At 37.5% G+C, this 14,756-nt stretch overlaps 1 protein-coding gene across 2 annotated transcripts in view; it reads left to right on the top strand.

The window, feature by feature from the left end:
• The first annotated feature begins 11,728 nt into the window (after positions 1 to 11,728).
• LOC149793539 (uncharacterized) overlaps positions 11,729 to 14,756 on the top strand; it is a 28,285-nt gene continuing 25,257 nt past the window's right edge. For both annotated transcript variants that reach the window (XR_016422573.1, XM_089966411.1), the window contains exons 1-3: positions 11,729 to 11,833; positions 12,297 to 12,599; positions 13,449 to 13,748. Coding sequence is in view for 1 of the 2 variants with exons in the window: in XM_089966411.1 (XP_089822537.1) it covers positions 11,764 to 11,833; positions 12,297 to 12,599; positions 13,449 to 13,748 (673 nt within the window). In the remaining variant the exon portion in view is untranslated. The remainder of the gene's footprint in view (positions 11,834 to 12,296; positions 12,600 to 13,448; positions 13,749 to 14,756) is intronic.

Raw genomic sequence — 14,756 nt, 5'->3', positions numbered from 1 at the left:
CGTTTAATATCTTCATTTCACCTTTTATAAGTCACAATACTATCATCATCATCATCATTGGCGACTCAGTCTCGAAAGACCATGCGAATAGCGCCCTTGGGGTGTTGTCTGTCTCTGTTGGCATCGTCTGCTGTGGCTGTGTAGACCTATACGTGAGTGACAGTCTCTATTGCAGTTGGTGCAGACATACTGGGAAGTCTGCGTTACTGTGGTTGCTGCTGCGTTCTTCTTTCTCTTACGTTTCTCTGCCGCCAACTGACCTCTCCTTGCATCAGCGACTGATATGCCATTGCTTACCGTCAGTCTCCAGGTGCCTCGGTCCTCGGCCAGCTCTTCCCAGCCATCCGGTGAAATCTTGCATGCCTTCATGTCCCTTTGCACACATATTTGAAACGAAGTGAGGGGCGTCCGACTCTTCTCATGCCAGTGGCCAGCTGTCCATATAGGCTGTCGTTTGGCAGCCTTCCATCCTCCATGCGTCGGATGTGTCCCAGCCATCGAAGGCGGCGTTTAATCAGCAGGGAGTACATGAAGGGTGCTGAGAAAGCTGGCCTGGTAGACTCTTACCTTTGTGTGCTCTGTCAGAGCGTTGCTTTCCCATACCATCTTCGTTAATCGAGCCATGATGGTGTTTGCCTTTCCAAGCCTTCTGTCCAGCTCCATATCATACGAGAGAGTGTTGCTGATGGTTGACCCTAGGTAGGTAAAGTTGTTGACTGCTTCCAGGGTGACACCGTTGATTTTGATAGAAGGGGCAATGGTGATATCTTGCACGCTGACATTTGTTTTTTCCAAGCTGATGGTGAGACCAAACTGCATGCAGGCATCAGTAAAACGGTCTCCCAGTCTCTAGAGGGCTTCCTCGGTGTGGGCCACAAGAGCTGCGTCATCTGCAAAAACCATCTCCCTGAAGAGCACAGCTCTCACTTTGGTCTTTGAGCGCTGTCGTGCCAGGTTTAGCAGCTTCCCATCGGACCTGGTGTGTAGATATATGCCATGCTTGGACGTGTCGAAGGCGTAGGACAGGAGCAGGGAGAAGAAGATTCCAAAAAGTGTTGGTGCCAGCACGCATCCCTGCTTCACGCCGCTGTTAATTGGGAAGAAGGTTGAGGAGGATCCATCATACAGGACTGTTCCCTTCTTATCTGTATGGAAAGAGATTATCATGCTGAGGAGTTTTGGGGGGCAACCGATCTTACTCAGAAGTTCAAAAAGGCCCTTCCTGCTGACCAAGTCAAAAGCCTTGGTGAGGTCAATGAACATCATGTAAAGTGGCTGATCTTGCTCTCTGCTCTTCTCTTGGAGTTGTCGTAGGGAGAAGATCATGTCTGTTGTCGACCTGCCTGCTCTGAAGCCGCACTGTGATTCCGGGTACACACGGTCCGCCAGCAACTGAAGCCTGTTGAGTATGATGCGGGCGTACACTTTACCATCAATACTCAAGAGCGAGATCCCTCTGTAATTATTAGTCACTGCCGTCGCCCTTGTTTTTGTAAAGGGTCACAATTGTGGCATCTCGCATGTCTTGGGGGACTACTCCTTCCTCCCAGCAGAGGAAAAGTAGATCGTGCAGTGGTTTAATCAATGTTGGTTTTCCACGTTTGATAGCTTCGGGCGGGATGCTGTACTACCTGGTGCTTTGTCGTTTGGAAGGGAGTCGATTGCTTTGCTGAGCTCCTCTAAGGTTGGCACTTTGTCGAGCTCTTCCATGGTGGGCAAATTCTTTATCCTGCTGAGGGCTGCATCGGTGATTAACGTTTCTCGGGAGTATAGCTCTGAATAGTGCTCCACCCATCTGGCCATCTGTTGCCCACGATCTGTGATCTTCTCTCCCGTCAGAGATTTCAGGGGAGCGACCCATTTCACTGTAGGGCCTAGAGCCTTCTTGATGCCACCGTACATACCTTGGATGTGTCCGGACTAGGCACTGCGCTGGATCCCTTCACACAGTTGTTGCCAGTACTCGTTCGCACACTGTCTAGCGATGCGTTGGTTGATACTTCGGGCACTTCTGAGAGCAGCAAGTGTCCGTTCATTAGGGCATTTTTTGTAAGCTATGAAGGCTTTTCGTTTCTCCTCGATTTGTGGTCCCATCCTTGAAAGGTGTGCGTTGAACCAGTCCTGGCTGGGCGTTCCTTCTTGCCAAACGTTGCAAAGCTGTACTGTAGATGGCAACCTTCATGGCAATAGTAGCGTCGTACTAAGGCAGGTCCTGGAGAGCCTTGTCCAGGGCGGGCACATAATCCTCCACCTTCGCAGGGACTGACATATGCGCAGTGTTTATGCGAGGACGTCCTTTTGGTTTTGAGCAGTGTAGCGTGTGTGGCTGTAGTCGCACTCTGCTGCTCACGAGGGCATGGTCGGAGTTGCAGTCTGCACTGTGGTTGGTTCTGGTGGAGAGGAGGCTGTTAAGGGCAGAGAGCCTGGAGATGACCAGGTCGAGTTGGTGCCAGTGATGAGATCTGGAGTGTTTCCATGACACTTTGTGTTGTGGCTTACATTTGAAGAAGGTGTTAGTGACGTACAGGCCATGGTAGGTGCATAGCTCCAGCAGTCTCTGACCGTTTTCGTTGGTCTTTCCAGTGCCATGATATCCGAGGCAGGTAGGCCATGACTCGTGGTCTGCACCTACTCTGGCATTAAAGTCACCGAGGAGGAATAGTGGTTCTTTTTTGGGGCATCATCTGATCTGTTCGTCTAGCTGCCCATATAACTGATCCTTCGCGTCTTCTGACGACGTGAGGGTTGGGGCATAGACACTGATGATGTTGAGAGGACCTGAAGCAGTCGTGAGGCGGATGGACAAGAGACGCTCAGTCCCCCGTGGGAGGTTCAACCAAGGCCAGGATATTGTTTTCGATGGCAAATCCCACTCCGTGCTGGCGGGCTCCTGGGGTTCTCGACCCTTCCAGAAGAAGGTGTTGTTTTCCTCTCTGAGGGAGCCACTTGAGGCGAGCCTGGTTTCCTGGAGGGCAGCTATGCTGATATTTAGTCTGGTGAGTTCTCTATCGATGATGGCCGTCTTTCTGGTGTCGTCCACTTCTCCGAGGTCGTCGGAGATGCCTGTACACATGGTGCGCACATTCCAGCTTGCAAATCGAAGAGCTGGAGTCTTTATTTGTTTCTTGCTTCTTTTGTCTGGTATGGGATTACCGTCTGCGTGTCATGCTAAACAACACACTGAGTTCCACACACCCACTCGAGCAGGAAGACGATGGCGTGTCAACACCTTATTGACCGGTGGCTGCCCGGCTTGAGGCGGACGATAGTTGGCCAGTGGGACACGATGATCCCTCCCACCGTCAAAGCTGACCCGTGGCGCCCCTTTCCTACACCAATCGGGTGGGAATTAAAATCGTTAACTGTCAGCTTCCGTGTTGGTTCCTCACTCAGTAGCGAGACTGGGGTGTCCTCTCCAGGGCGCAAGCATGGGCGTGGAGTATGGAGATCCTGGGCTGCCCAGACGTCAGGATCCCCCTCTCGTCGTTGCTGGTGGGATCCAAAGGAATGCTGAGCATGTCATTTGGTACCAGTTGGGATGCAGGAGCTGCCGGAAGGAGGTTGTAGTCGAACCCCAGCCGCCTTAGGGGCTCCACTCCGCATTTTCTGTCTGGGTTTACTCCCGTAGCCTTTCCTTCTCCCGAAGACATCCACATGGCAGTGGAGCCATAATCCAATGGATGGGACTTGGTGGGTTTTGAATCAGAGTTTCCTTCTCCTAGATGAACTGCCTGACAAGACGAACGAGCTTCATCTGCCCGGGTTTGGAGTCAGAGTTTCACTTCTCTTAGACTGGTTGCCTGCCAATGCTAACGAGCCCAGTCTGCCCACCCAGTTATACAGCCGGGCACTCGGTCACGCCATACAGCAGGCACTGTTAAAACAGGGGGCCCCGCGTGAATGTGCTGCTGTGGGCACAATGGTGTAGGAGAGGCCATATGCAAGTAACCTCCTGCCCCGCGAGACAGTGGTCCTGCGGAGATCACTACACCTGGGAAGGAGAGGCTATGAGAGACGCTTCACTTTCCTTTGGCAAGCGGGACATCAGGCCCAGGCCTCGCACACACACCCACAATACTATCTATTGGATACAATGTATCTAAACATTTAGCTGGTGAAACATATCAACACCATTTTAGTGTTTGATCTCTATAACTAGAAAGAAAAAACAGTATATATGACACAACATGACTCATAATGGTTGCAGATATAGCTTGAAACTGAAATTCTTGGTTGTTTTTACTCAAGTGCATATTGAGTCTGACTGGAAGAAATGTAAAAACGAAGTTAAGTGATTTCCATTGAAACTGAATGACGTTGAGCAAAACAATGTAATCGAAAGTTGTAGCACGTTGAACTGGACAGAATATAAATTGCTATTGGATACTATCGTGTTCAAAGATGGTAGCAGGTGCTGCATGCATAAATTATTGCCCAATATTCGTGAAACGTTAAAAGCTCAAGCTCAAAATCAGACGTTTGATGTATAAATAGTTTCACTACAGTTAAGTTAGTCTCCTATTACTTTCAGGATCTTCTAAATATCGATTCCTTTATTAGCCTGCCAGATTTCGATTAGGTTGAATACCTCCACGTATGATATCTGAGTTTATTGCTTGGAACTTACTATTCAGTTTCGTGCTCATCAAGTTTAGAATACACGGGGACTGGTCTTCTTTATTTCTTTGTTGATTGTATCTTTTATCAAAACAACAAGACATTCTGGTCCACGTTTAATGAGAAGCATGACCAGAAATCAACATATTTTACATGCTACTGTTTTTATTCAACATCTTCAAGAAACACATACATCCATTACTTATAATGGCTAACATTCATATTCCACACGCAATTAGAAGTTGCATACAGAATACATCTAAGATTGTGGTCAGGAATATGTCAGTGGTATAAAAAAAGTGATAAGGCTGATAAGGTAGAATTATTAAAAGATAGTAATGTGATTAGTGAAAATAAACCCACTATTATAAAATTACAATGGATGATATATACAATTTGACACGTATAGGAGGTAATAAAAAGCGAGTTATGCATACTTCACAAGCTTTTGACATCACATGTTCTGTTCTATATGACGTAGTCTTGTAGATTATAATCCATGCCCATGCAAACATATATATTTACACATGTTGTTATCTCTGCATTCACTACGTGTGGCTCAGAGGACAAACAATATTTCAAAATGCACTGAGCCTATGACAAATATTATTGACGTCCATGCGGTATATCTCTGTCCTCTCATTAAAGACCATATAACTGATATATTGAGAATTTACTGCATGCCACCTGTCAGATATTAGTAAGCTAATAGCAACATAAGTGCTTGACTTTATAGTCGAGGTAGTCCAGATCAAACAGTTGCAAATTGGTTCTTGATATACAGTGTGCCAAACATTACTTCCCAATATGGCTCTAAAAAGCCTTCCAGTTTCTGTTTTAGGTGCATACATATATTAAAATGAGGCTTAAAATGCTCAGTAATAATATCAACTATGGTATCTGATCTAATAATGATACAAGCTATCTGATACAATGCTGATAATTCAGTTTAATGTAAAGAAATTATCTTCAATGTTTAAATTAAATAAATATTTTCTTAAATATTAAGATGTTATCACTTTGCAATTGTCTTACTATACAAAGTATGGAACACAACTGTGTAAAGTTTCTGCGTTGTATTGAATTATTAGTGTTGTTTCAGTAAACTTGTGTAAACAACAATATTCTCCCGAATTTTATTTTGTCTAATGCATGCTCTTTCTTCTCAGATCCGCTTTAGCAAATCTTTCTTCATTCTCACTCGATTCAGCTTGTGCGCCAAGTGTAAATGTTGTTATTACTAGATTAGATGAATGAATCACATCACTATTAAAAGAGATGGGTATTACAAGAAACTTCGTTGACTGAAAATGAAGTGTGGCACATTTGAATTCTAAACTGAATATTTGAACGTCGTTTAAATCTAAGATCTTGATTATTTCAAAGAACTGCTTATCTCAGATAGATTGTGTATTAATCATTCTTATACTTGCAAACTTTAGTTAGATTGGAAAAATGGGAAAATGTATTGTAAATTGAAGCAAAGAAGCCTTAAATGCCTTCTTCAGATCCACTGAATGCAATTTGACACATTTGATGGAAAACATCCTGGTATGACTTTGTTAAATTTGACAGAACAATCCGTTGGTTTAGTCATTTGTTTCCAAGACGACTTGTATTATACATCTCTCTCTCTCTCTCTCTCTCTCTCTCTCTCTCTCTCTCTCTCTCTCTCTCTCTCTCTCTCTCTCTCTCTCTCTGGGTGTGAGTGTGTGAGTTTATGTTATGTCTTCCATGTAAATAGTGAAGATCATGTAACAATGGTTGGAGAAATAAGTTTGTAGAGTTTCTTGCGAATTCGGACTTTACATACGTGATTAAAACTTAATGTGAAATATGTTCCTGTAAGTCAAACAATTACATAGATAGAGGAGTTCAGAAGGAAGTTATTTAATAAGGTACTTATAAAACGTACTGAATATTATTCATTTTAATAGAAACAGAGAGAAAGGAGAAGAAATAATTGCGTTCATTCTGACTTAGATGTACCACCTTTCATTTATTGCGCATACAAACAGACTCAAATTATTGCCGAACGTTTTATGCAGTTTTATAACCAGTGACGTTTAAAGGTATATTATTTAATTTTTTTAGTTCAAACAACAATTATCCATCCGAATAAATATAACATTTCATTCAGGAAACATTATATTTAAACACAAAATGCGTTTGGAAGTTCCATCCAATGCCGCATAATATGATTTTGTATGTTATACGCTCGAAGTAGCAATGTTTACACCTAATATATGTCAGTTTGCCTACTTATAGTTGGTTTATATTCATGTGAAAGGATGATAACTTAATGAAATAATTCCATAATTTCTGGAAGGTGTTTGTGACCGGAGACTTGCGTTAGTTGATTTCGAACAGAAGACAGTCAGACTTTCATCACCTAAGAAACATTTGATCATCATAAATATCTGAGAGAGTCAAAATGATGTGGTTTGATAATTAAAGTTATGTCTGTTGAGAGATAGGTTTGTCCTCATCCGTCTAAGCACAGAGGTGAATTTTGTTTTTAATTTTAGAAGATAACATTTAAACCACTATTATATATATATATATATATATATATATATATATATATATATATATATATATATATATATATATATATATATATATATATATATATATATATATATATATATATATATAGTGCGCACGCAATTAATTGACCAATACCCTTGGTTATATTTATTGTTTTTGTTGTTCTTGTTTGGGGTTTAACGCCAGTTTTTAGTGCATGATATGCATTACATGGGGTGAATTCGCCATATGAAGAAAGTCGTGACCTTCTTCTGCAATTTCTTTAGACACTTGGTTCGAATAATAGCTGCAAACATTGCGTATTACTGGTAGAAAGAAAAAGTTCCTTGAGGCATGCTAAGTATAATTGTCCCACTATCACAATCAGTGAAGATAATACGGCGCAAGAATTGCATTGGCTTAATTAAGCTAATCAGAATTCCATAAAGTAATATGTTAACGTCCTGTGATATAAAAAAATATTAAACTGCACTCACTATATGTAAAGAATACAGAGTTGTGTTGAATTTCCGTATTGTTTGATTTAGCGGCCAAGAAGAGCACATACAAACCATTTGATTCATCTAATATTAACACTGCGGAAATATGAATTGATATTAAAACAAATGAAACTTTAAAGAACAATACATGTGAAGATATAACATAGAGAAAATGCAACCAATAATTACTAGCTTTTAAACAGAAAAGTACTGAAAGAGAAAAAAATATCTTACGGTTATATAATGAAATTGATAATACTAACATAATTTTGGATGTATACAATTAACATTGGTGAAGAAGATTGGATATTTTAGCTATACCTGTGCAATTCTGGCAAATTGTAATAGAAATAGCAGATAATATTTCTAACGTTGGACAATACATACAACCTGTAAAATAGAGATAGACATCAATATCACTTTTGAAGTGAGTAGAGGAATAGTAAACACCAAGAAAGACAATAACCATATATATTCGCAGTTGGAACAATTTACGAGATATTTTAATAATGAAATCAAAGAGAACAATAATGAAATAGAAACTCTACTGAATTATTTAGGCGCAAATATTAATATCCCGAATTTCATGAACATTACTAACGCTAGTACACCTTCAGTGTTGCAAATCTGAAATTGTTCAACATAAATAATCACAAAGGTAGGGGACATTAAAACCAAATTGACTGTAAAGCGCGACTTCATGATACAATCTTTCAGTCATATCACATATATCTGAATGACAAAATATAAACGACAGAAGAGGTTACAATCCACGAATTTCACATCAGTTCACATGCTGCATTCAAAAACCGGAGAAGGTATAAAGTATCTTGCATTAAATGAATGTGTAGATAGTTATAATAGAAATAAATAGAATATAAGCAAAACTGAACTGGACACGTTTATTTGATATATTTGGAATATTGAGAGATTATACCTATAGGAAAGTGTTTAAATAATAAACCAAACGATTGTTTATTGTCCTAATGATTTTATAATCTACTGAATTACGGCTGGTACTGGAGTAATTACGTTCTCTAATTTCCAAGAGTCCTCAATAAGGAACAAAGTAGCTTGATATATATCAGTAAGCACCTAAACATTTATCTAAGTTGTCATCAAAATCTATCATATATGTAAGTGTTCATTTTTAGTAACCTCTTTTAGATGTAAGTCTTGATGCACAAACATATGGAAACGATGTAAGCAGACATTATTTGTTTTAAGTCTCTGTCGAGTTTAGTAGAGACAGCTTTCCACGGTTACATCCTCCAAGAGATAACATTGCATGAGGTTGATTCAGATGAATTTACATATCAAAATGGGTGATCTGACAAAAGTTCAACCTGTTGATCAAAGATCTCCAAAATTAGATACTGCACTTGAAGTAAGCTAGATGAAATACAGTGAACATTACGGTTTAAGTTCCTTTTCCGCACAAGGTACTGACGTGTTCATTAAAAAACACGTTTTATGATAGACATAAAAATAACACTTTTTCATTTTGCTGCTATATGTCTTATGCTTTATATAATGTGGGAAAATTCTTATTTTGATTCTCTTCTTTGTTATTTATGAACGTTTTGTAAATTTTATATTGCTTTACAGACTGTCCGTTTGTCGTTGTTAGTCATGAAAGATCGAAAGACTATCATTAACTTACAAAACTTTCTGACTGGTTTACATCCTACCAAAACTTTAAAAACATTCATGAACCTTGTCATTATTTGGTGGAATACAAAGCGTTTTTGTCTCTATTAGATAGTCATAAGTGCATAATTTTTTTTATATGGCTGTACATGTTTTCTGTCTCAGCATGAATGCCTTTTCCAGCGAGAGGTATATTACCTCTGTCCCTTTCTGTTTTAGTCCCGGACTAAGCCAATGTGTGTATGTAAAAAAAACTTGCCAGTAGCTCCCCGTTTGTCGGTGCTTCTTACTGGAGTTTTCCTGGTCTTTTTCGCCAGTCGTTAAACTGGCCAACATGTATAGACTGTCATGCCTTACACCAAACAAATTGACAACAATCATGACATAATAATGATATAGATCTCCAGCAAAAAGTGACATTCTGCTAATCAGAATTGATAATGTTTGAACAAATCCGACCCGAATATGATATTTTCAATTACTTTCATAGCTTTTCTCGTTAAATCGTTTTTAAGTACCATAGGATTAGTTGCCTTTCCTTAAACATTTGGATTTAATTGCACCCGCAGTATAAGAAAAACAAATTTCATCGCTAAAACGTGTGTCTATATGATTAAAAAAGTAATAATAATAATAGTAATAATATTAATAATAATAATAATAATAATAATAATAATAATAATAATAATAATAATAATAATGATAATAATAATAATAATAATAATAATAATAATAATAATAAAAATAATAATAATAAAAACAACAGCAACAACAATAAAGTATGCAAGACTATTTTCGAGTTGCGGTATAGATTGATCCAGGAAACGATAATTATCAGCATATCCAATGATAATTGTAAAAATTGCTTGTTACATACCATCCTGTAGTTTTAACCATGCAACTGTGAAATCGTTTCTGGATAAAAAATATTTTTCATCGCTCTTAGCTATTTATTGTATTGACTCATCTGAGTCGTTATGCATATCATATATTATTGAACGGTCTTTTACTGGGTCGTTTTAAGATTATCGACTCCACTATAAATCGGCAGCCTCAACTACATTATCTAGACCATGAATAAAATAAACAATTCATTTTATTTGACACATCTTAATTTATAATTGAATATATGTATGTAATTATTGTACCCAATAAACAACGTGCGGTGAGTTTTAAATTTGCATGTTGGTTCTCTGCCAATAGATGGGATGGCAATAGCTGAATAGATTTAATATTAGACAATATGCGTTTAACATTTATGCTGTTACTTTTTCTTATTACAAAGTCTTGATAATAATTCAGATTATTCTGTAATACATGGCTGTTTGGCTAGAAACTATCCCAACCTTTGCCAATTATTCTTCGCTTTAACTAACAAAAATGTTTTTCAATGATAATCCAATCCACAAATTATTATTAAGGAACTATGATAGGAGAAGTACGCATATCTGGAACGACTACGGTCAATGTATTTCTTATGGACACTGATACAGAAAAGGCAATATAGTGATTTGCTGAGCTATCAACAGGATCCGCAATCAATGATCTTCTCTTTAGACGCAAATCAAAGCAGGTAATACATTAATTATTTCCTTGTGACATACCACACTGATGTCCTAAAGATTCAGTAAACATTGTCACCTCATTGAATCTACACACAATCTAAAGGACAGTTAAGTACGTTCGTATGTTTGAGAACAGCAGACTAAACAATTAGAAGAGAGCCCGCTACTCGCACCGACTATTATGGACTTCACATCCAAAATAATTTTAAAGACAAATGCTGACAAAAAATTGTTTCAAAAGACCACATCACATTTCCACAACAAGATTAAGCTGTATCATCAGGAAAAAATATGCTTTGGAGATTATGTCTTCTATCTACCGACATGCAAGAATTGTTTCATTCAGTATGTTTGGAAACGGGACTTCCAGGAAAAGAAGTAATATGAAGAAAAGTCACATATGTTAGTTAAGGTGAAGAATAATTGGCAAAAGTTGAGAGGGTTTCATATTCAATTTAGATTGTCATGTCTATCATGAGATATCTTAATATACATTCAATTTGTAGTTTTTAGAGTTTCATTCCTCTCTTTCTCTTTAATGCACCATTTTTAGATAGATTATGCAAATTCCATCTCATCCACAAGTACATGCAACATGCTACTTATTATAATATGTAGTTTTAAGTTATAATTTACAAACATCGTATATATCAGTCAAAAGTGTTACAAGTGTATATGATGTCAGAAAATAAGTATTGTAGCATTTCGAGACATTTCGTGCTGTGTGTTTCCTTTGAACTGTCCCACTTTACACAAGGAAAAATACAATATATAGATATATATATATGCATGCGACAGAAAGAGTATCGATATGTTGAATCAGCCCTGTGACTAACAGATGTATCAAAACGACTTATAAGGCTTTCAAACATAATTATGTTTTCATTCTTGCTCCTTCTACTATGATTCGCTTTATTCTTGTAGAAATTGGCATATGCGTTTGTTTCTTGAACCATTTCGCTGTTTGCAGTAGTAAGTATTCGTCCACATACATGCATTTATCTTCCCATACATGCATGCATGCATACATACATACATACATACATACATACATGTATCCATCCATCCATCCATCCATCCATCCATCCATACATACATACATACATACATACATACATACATACATACATACATACATACATACATTCATACATAGATACATATATATATACATACGCACGCACGCATGCACACACACACATACACAAACACACACACATACACACATACATACATACATACATACATACATACATACATACGTAGCCAAATTTAGGAATAACCTGAAATACTTCTGGCCAAGGCCACCACATATTATACTAAATGTAATTTGCTATGAAAATAAGTAGCCAGCTAACCTTTCGTTTGACGATTTTTATTTCACGATTCCATTTATATGTCAATTTAATATTGCGCTTTAATTTCTTAACTGCAGTATTTACATTTACTGGATGCAATGCCAGTTTAGAGTGGAAGCTGGAAAATGCTTTATCTGAACTTGAACAAATCGGCATTCGCATCACTGATTCAACTGGGAATATATTAGCTGAAGGTCAACATGGTTCGTGTGCAAGTCGAGAGGATGTATCGGTGAAATGCACAATACGGCACGAAAAGAAAGAACTGACTATTTTGATACATATTATCCATGTCACATCAAGTCACAGCGGAAATTACACAGCACATGTCAAGCAAGGAATAAAGTTTGCAACTTTTACAAAACAGTTCATTGTGATAGGTATGTATTATGCTAACAAATATTTTATCTATAGCAGTTGTGGAGCAGTCGAAATTGTTATAAATTAGAAATTAAAATACAGCACTGACGCATGGAAAATAATATTACAGTTGAATATATAGAAACTGTTTTGTGTCGAACTTAATGTACGTAATGACTTTTTCTTGTTCAGTATGGCAATCACACAAACTTGAGTTTGGTAGTCGAATCGATGGTACAAGATAATTTTATAATTCTAAACATTAACATACAACTCGTTTGTTTTGTTTGTGTGATTGGTCGCTTAAAAATGCCACACATTAAAACGAAATTCAAAGTAAACATATATATTTGTATTTTAATGACAAACCATAACGAACCAAGTTCTTTGGAGCAAACTGAAAGCAGAAAACAAGCCTGACAAAAGTAATACATGCAGTTAATTAAGATACGATACGATGATAAAGATGTTTCTAATAAAAGGAATTATGATCACAAATAAGCTGTTTCAAATGTAGCGTTATGTATGGTTATTGTATGCTTTTAAATAAGGTTGATTGGATAACACATCTTCTTTATTCTACTCAAGACTAACGCTGACTTGTGATTAAAAGATCACGACATTGTTCCTAGTAATAGATAAGCTGCATTAAAGATACATTTTATTGACAGTTATGAAACGTGAAATAAAGTTGACTTAAACTTTGATGCTGAAGATTTAGTCCAATGTTTCAAAATCTGTACAAGTTCTAAAATTTCTGAAAATACTCTAAATTGGCTTTACCGACATTTAGTTAGATATGACTAAAAGAGCAAACGTGTTTTGCAACCTCACAGTATACTGCAACATATTTTGTGTTTACATTACAGATACACCACGCATAAAGCAAATTGGAAACCCATTTGTTCACAGATCCTTTGCAGCAAATTGTACCACCACTTATACTTCTGACTGTCTAACATACTACTGGAAACTAAATGGTTCATATCTGAACGATGCAAGCCAGTTATATGCAAATACTTCAACATTGACTTACATAAATGTAACTATGACGGAAACAATAAACATGCTAACATGTCAGATAGGTACACAGAGATGTGATCATAAGGAATGCGCAAACTGTAGCTGTTACTCCGAAGACAGTGAGCCTTATCCAGTTTTACAATCCTGTAAGTATACTGTGATATTTATGCTGCTGTTATTTTACATGGACTCAGATCACAACTATGTATCATATATAATCTCAAGCTTTGTTTATTGCTATTAAATTTTGGTTATGTCCAAATTCTAATAACTGAAATGCTAATCTAAAAAACCTTAAAATATGAACTCACTTGGAAAATGTTGTCCTAGTTTATTCAGCATTTGTTTTAGAAGGTGTGCTGTAAACAAAGCACCTTGCAATGTGTAACGAAGTTCACTTCCGGATTATCATCAATGCTTCATTATTCATTTTGCACTGTCTCCACAATACACACAGACAACCCCAACACAATGCTAACATTATAAAAATATAAACAATTACCTTTCAACCAGAACCAAGATTATCTAAATCTAACTCTTTTATCACCATCACAATGAGAGACGAAAACATGCTGTAAAACCAGACTGGGACTATATTCGTGGGTAATGAACCTGAAGTGATTACTGTGACCCGATTCATATCATTTGCAACAAAACGTAGCACCGCATATACCTCTCACAATTGATAATTAAATGTTTCACATCTGAACTATGCAAGTTATTTACATACAAATAATTCGACCCTGACGTTCCTAGGTTTAACAATGATGGAACCAATAAGCGAGTTAACATGCTAAATGCATGCACAGAGATACAGTTATATTGAGTGTTATTCTGAAGACAATTCGCCTGGTACATATTTGCCATATTATAAGTATACCGCAACATTTATTCTGCTGCTGTTTAATATGCAGGCGAATTAAGTACATAAAACGATGCGCTAATTCAAAGTAAGAAGAAAAAGCAAAATATAGAGCACATATATACAGAACTAGACAAGTACACTAATTAACATACATATGGGCATATACATTTCGTTTCTATCACACTAAACATATTTATTTGCATGACGTATGAATCTATTTTGACTCCAAACAAGTTTATCTCCTGAACTATTGCTTTAAAGAAAACAATATATATTAAATTTAAACTAG

Source organism: Sinohyriopsis cumingii, chromosome 8 (genome assembly GCF_028554795.1).
Source record: "Sinohyriopsis cumingii isolate HCF-2022 chromosome 8, ASM2855479v2, whole genome shotgun sequence".
In the NCBI taxonomy this organism is placed as follows: domain Eukaryota; kingdom Metazoa; phylum Mollusca; class Bivalvia; order Unionida; family Unionidae; genus Sinohyriopsis; species Sinohyriopsis cumingii.
This window is presented reverse-complemented; position numbering and strand designations above follow the sequence as displayed.